The sequence below is a fragment of the Corylus avellana genome, chromosome ca4 (genome assembly GCF_901000735.1).
Source record: "Corylus avellana chromosome ca4, CavTom2PMs-1.0".
Classification (NCBI taxonomy): domain Eukaryota; kingdom Viridiplantae; phylum Streptophyta; class Magnoliopsida; order Fagales; family Betulaceae; genus Corylus; species Corylus avellana.
The window spans coordinates 7,070,303-7,075,579 of NC_081544.1; the positions used below are offsets into that span (position 1 = coordinate 7,070,303).

General features: G+C 43.1%; 1 protein-coding gene across 1 annotated transcript in view; it reads right to left on the reverse strand.

Moving 5' to 3' along the window:
* Window positions 1-2,565, reverse strand: part of LOC132177971 (proteasome activator subunit 4-like) — a 9,570-nt gene extending 7,005 nt beyond the window's left edge. The window contains exon 1 of the mRNA XM_059590440.1: window positions 2,454-2,565. Within this exon, the coding sequence (XP_059446423.1) occupies window positions 2,454-2,565 (112 nt within the window). The remainder of the gene's footprint in view (window positions 1-2,453) is intronic.
* Window positions 2,566-5,277: the final 2,712 nt, after the last annotated feature.

The following is a 5,277-nucleotide window of genomic DNA, read 5'->3' on the forward strand; positions in this document are numbered from 1 at the left end:
GTGTAAGTCCTCTCCCTCGAAGGGATCTTCATACCTCATTGACAGTTCAGGTCCTCAATAACTCGCTTGCACGGTCCTAAGAAAATTGTCGTCAAGGCTGTGTAAGTCCTCTCCGTCGAAGGCATCTAAAGACCTCGTCAGTTAGGCACCTACTGCCACTCGAGGCAATATAAGGCCTCCCTCACTCGAAGGCATCTTAAGACCTCATCGACAGTCCTAATCATTGCTGCTGAGGCAATGAAAATCCTCTCCCTTGGAAGCATCTTAACACCTTGTCAGTTAGGCACCTACTACCCCTCAGGGCAGTATAAGCCATGCCTCCGTCAGAAGCATATAGTGACCTCATCAGCAAACCGTATCCTCAGTGATTCCGGGCAAGGTTCATTGGCAAGAAGTGAAATGGATACTCCGTTATTTACGAGGCACTACAGATGTTGGTTTAGTCTATGATAGAGGCAGTGGTATCAGTTCCAGTGTCACTGGTTATGTTGATTCAGATTATGTTGGTGATTTGGATAAAAGAAGATCTCTGACAGGTTTTGTTTTCACTCTCTCAAGGTGTGCCATTCGTTGGAAGGCGACTTTACAGTCGACGGTTGCTTTGTCCATTACGGAGGCAAGTATATGGTAGTAGCAAAGGTAGTGAAAGAAGCAATTTGGCTCAGAGGTTTGGTTAGTGATCTAGGTTTGCAGCAGGATGAGACTGTTGTATTTTGTGATAGCTAGAGCGCAATACATTTGACCAAAAATCAAATGTATCATGAGAGGACCAAACACATTGATGTCAGATATCATTTTCTTCGGGAGGTCATGACACAAGGTGATATCATAGTGAAGAAAATTGCTATGGCGGAAAATTCAGCAGACATGTTGACTAAGCCACTTCCAAATCTCAAGTTCCAGCATTGCTTGGGCTTGATTGGTGTTTGTAGTTTGTAATTACCCTTGGGGGTGTTGGAGGAGACGTCTTGAGGAAATTTATGTTGAAGACTTGATGAAATTCAAGTCAAGGTGGAGATTTGTCAGAAGAAGTGACTTGCATTTCTTCATCAACCTTACCGTGGGCCCCAAACCATTATGGTTACTTTTACATCCCATATTTTTTGACTTAAGTTTCTCTCTCACACGTCCATTTTGTCTCTCCATTCATTAAGCTTCTTCTAGAAGCTTTGACAAAAAGGCTTTGTTGTCTCCTATTGAAGCCATTCGGTCGTTAAGGAAAGGAAGGCAGCAACTTTAGTTGAAAGAGAGAACGAAGAAAAACTGAAGTTGTCGAGAGAGAGAGAGAGAGAGACTTGTGTTGCAGAGAGAAGAACAGATACACCATTTTTCTTCAGTTTGATCTCACGTTTGGAGTACTGAAAAGCTTAGAGAATTTTAGAGAATATTTTCTCTTTTGAGTGAGATTGGGGTGCATTAGGACTTTTGGGTTTGAGTGGTTTTGTTTGTACTACTCTTTGTACTCCACTCTTTTGTTAGTGAATTTCTCCTGGATCGTTTCCGCCAGTAGATGTAGGCTTGTTAAGCCGAACCACATAAATTTTGGTGCCTTGTGTGGTTGTGTTATTTTTCTATTCTGTACTTTTCTACTTCTTTGGTGATCTTGGATTTTCGTTTGTAACAACACCTACTACCCCTAAAGGCGGTATAAGCCCTGCCTCCCTCGGAGGCATCTTAGGACCTCATCGATAGTCCAAATACTCGATAATTCGCTCCGACTATCACGAAGACCTTCTGATCGAGACAGTGTAAGTCCTCCCCCTCGAAAGGATCTTCATACCTCATCGACAATTCAGATCCTCAATAACTCATATTCACAGTCCCAAGAACCTTGCCATCAAGGCTGTGTAAGTCCTCTCCGTCGAAGGCATCTTAAGACCTCGTCGATTAAGCAACTACTACCCCTCAAGGCAGTATAAGCCTTGCCTCCGTCAGAAGCATATAGTGACCTCATCGTCAAACTGGATCCTCGATGATTCGCTCTAACGATGCCAAAAAACTTGCAAACGTGACAGTGAAAAGTCCTCGCTCACGGAGGCATCTTAAGAGCTCTTGATTTGGCTTAAAGTGCCTCTCGAGGCAATATAAGCCCTCCCTACCTTAGAGGCAACCTGAGAGCTCATCGACAATTTGGATCTCCGATAATTTGCGCCAACTGTCCTCATGACCTTGCCTCCAGGGAGACACAAGTCCTCTCCTTTTGAGGCAACTTAAGAATTCGTTAGTTAGGGGCTACCCTCCCTCCCTCAGAGGCATCTTAAGACCTCATTTGCAGTATGAATCCTCAGTAATTCCCTCAGAAAGTGTTGTATAGGAGGTTTAAGTCCTTTCCCGCTGAGGCATCTTAAGTGCTCGTTGGTTAGGCACATATTGCCCCTCGACGCATTATAAGCCTTCATAGCCTCAAAGATTTTTGAAGACCTTATCGGTCGTCCGAATCTTCGGTAATTCACCTAGACGGTTCCGAAGGTATCTTAAGACCTCATCGGCAGTCCTAATCATTGCCGCTGAGGCAGTGAAAATCCTCTCCCTTTGAAGCATCTTAACACCTTGTCGGTTAGGCATCTACTACCCCTCAAGGCAGTATAAGCCTTGCCTCCGTCAGAAGCATATAGTGACCTCATCGGCAAACCGGATCCTCAGTGATTCGCTCTAACGATGCCAAGAAACTTGCCACCGAGCAATGAAAAGTAGTCTCTCTCGAAGGCATCTTAAGAGCTCATTGATTAGGCTTTGAGTGCCTCATCGACAATCCGAATCTTCGATAATTTGCTCCAACTATCCTCATGACCTTGCCTCCAAGGCGACGTAAGTGCTCTCCTTTTGAGGCATCTTAAGAATTTGTCAGTTAGGCACCTTTTGCCCTCCCTCCCTGAAAAGCATCTTAAGACCTCTTTTGCAGTCTGAATCCTTAGTAATTCACTTTGAAGGTTCCATAGAGGTGGTATAAGTCCTTTCCCGCAGAAGCATCTTAAGTGCTCATCGATTAGGCACATATTGCCCTTGAGGCATAATAAGCCCTCACTGCCTCAGAGCTATTTGAAGACCTTTTCGGTAATTCACCTCAACAATCCCGAGGACCTTGTCGCTGAGACAATGTAAGTCCTATCCCTTAGAGGCATCTTAAGAGCTTGTCAGTTAGGCAGTAGCTGCCTCTTGAGGGTATATAAGCCTTCTCTCCATCTGAGGCATCTTAAGACTTCACCAGCAATTCAAATTCGCAATAATTTGCTGTGAAGGTCTTCAACATTGTGCTGCAGAGGTGATGTAAGTTCTCTTCCTCGAAGGCATCATAACACCTCCTCGGTTAGGCACCTACTGCCCACTAAAGGCGCTATAAGCCCTCCCTCCCTCAAAGGCATCTTAAGACTTGATTGCCAATCCAAATCCTCGATAATTCGCTCCAACTATCACGAAGAACTTCCCACCAGAACAGTGTAAGTCCTCTCCGTCGAAGGGATCTTCATAGCTTATTGACAATTCAGATCCTCAATAACTCACTTTGATGGTCCCAAAACCTTGTCATCAAGGCTGTGTAAGTACTCTCCGTCGAAGGCATCTTAAAACCTCATCAATTAGGCACCTACTGCCCCTTGAGGTGATATAAGCCCTCCGTCACTCGAAGGCATCTTAAGAACTCATCGGCAATCTGGATCCCTCGGGAGAACCCGTTTAAGGTAGTGTCATTTCGTGTATCCACTACTGTCGAGTAAACCTCGGACCCGCACAAAGCGCCCCTCTACATGTATCAGGCAATAATACTCTGGTTTAGCGAATACTCCAAGGAATTATTTACACCAAGGGAAGACGAACCCTTACCACTTAATGGCAATGCCACCAAGACTATAGCCCTTACCACTTGAGTCAACCCCTAAGGGTATGTGTGTGTGTGGATATTATATATATATATATATATATATATAGATATAATATCATACACTCTCTAAGGTGTTACACTAGGTCAAATAAAACATTTATCCAGCAACTCCTTCAACTCACTGAACTCCATTGGCATTATCCAATAAAGTGCTTTCGAAATCCATATCATTCCAGGCACAAGGTCAATAGCAAACTCTATCTCCCTATCTAGAGGTAAACCGGGTAAATTTTAACGAAAGACGTCTACATATTTGGTCATGATTAGAAGATCGTCATTCCTTTCCTCATGCTCGAACATCCTTGTGGCGACAATCAAGAAGCTTGAAGGGCTGATACGAGCTTGGGAAAACGACATCCTCGATCACCTCGAATTCTAAACTCCTCGCCCTATGGAACTATTAACACAAGTCCTATAGCCTTCTAGATATAACTAATTTAAACACTAGATTTCTAGGCATGCTTTCTACGCTACTAATTAGACTAACTCCAATTAGCACTAGGCCTCTTGGATGCAATAAACAAAGCCTAGATGGATCAATTATGAGTATCTGAAACACAATTATGAAATTCAACCAAATCAATACATGACGTAAATGAGTTTCAAACAAAATTTGCTACTACATGACTTGAAACATGCTTAGGTTAATGTAGTTTGGTTTGTATGATTATAGGTTGTTAGAAAAATATATTGTATGGGTTTTTTGGTCTTTGTACTCTATGTTGGTTTATATATATATGCAGTATGAGGGGAGTGTGGCTAGGTAATGATTGACAGCCTACTCTATTCCATTATTCTATTCTGTCCAATATACAAGACTACATGATAACAGAGCAGTAACAATTCTCTCGTACCCGCTCCATATTTTCCATTTTTTTTCTTCTCTTTTCTCAAAAAAAAAAAAAAAAAAAGCGCAATTGGATACAGGAATACAGGATTCTGATTGGGCTTCATGCCCATGAACGGGGGTAGATGGCGTCGATATCACCGTCCTTAGGGGTGTGATGTCGTCGTCATTGCCACCGTCAAGCTTTTCATCATCTGTGTTGGAGTGTGCGTTTTGTCAGGAAGTATGAGTGTGGGTCTCGACGTGGTCTGTGCTGGTTGGTGATGCACAAGGTGGCTGGCGTACATGGTGGTCATCAAAAAAAAAAAAAAATTTCTTGGAGTTGAAAAACAAAAACACAAAAAAAAGGTTACTTTTTGTCATCGATTCATTCTGTGGGTTCAGTTTTGGTATTTTCGGAGTGGTCTGCTATTTCCAACGAGTGTGGACCGTCTCCGGCGAAGCTCCGGCAAAGTTTTTTTTTGCCGTATTTACACTAGTTCCTCTCTCTTTCTCACTATTTTACTGATTGGCATTGGTTGAGCTGGTTTTTGCCATTTTCCAGCATTGTTGC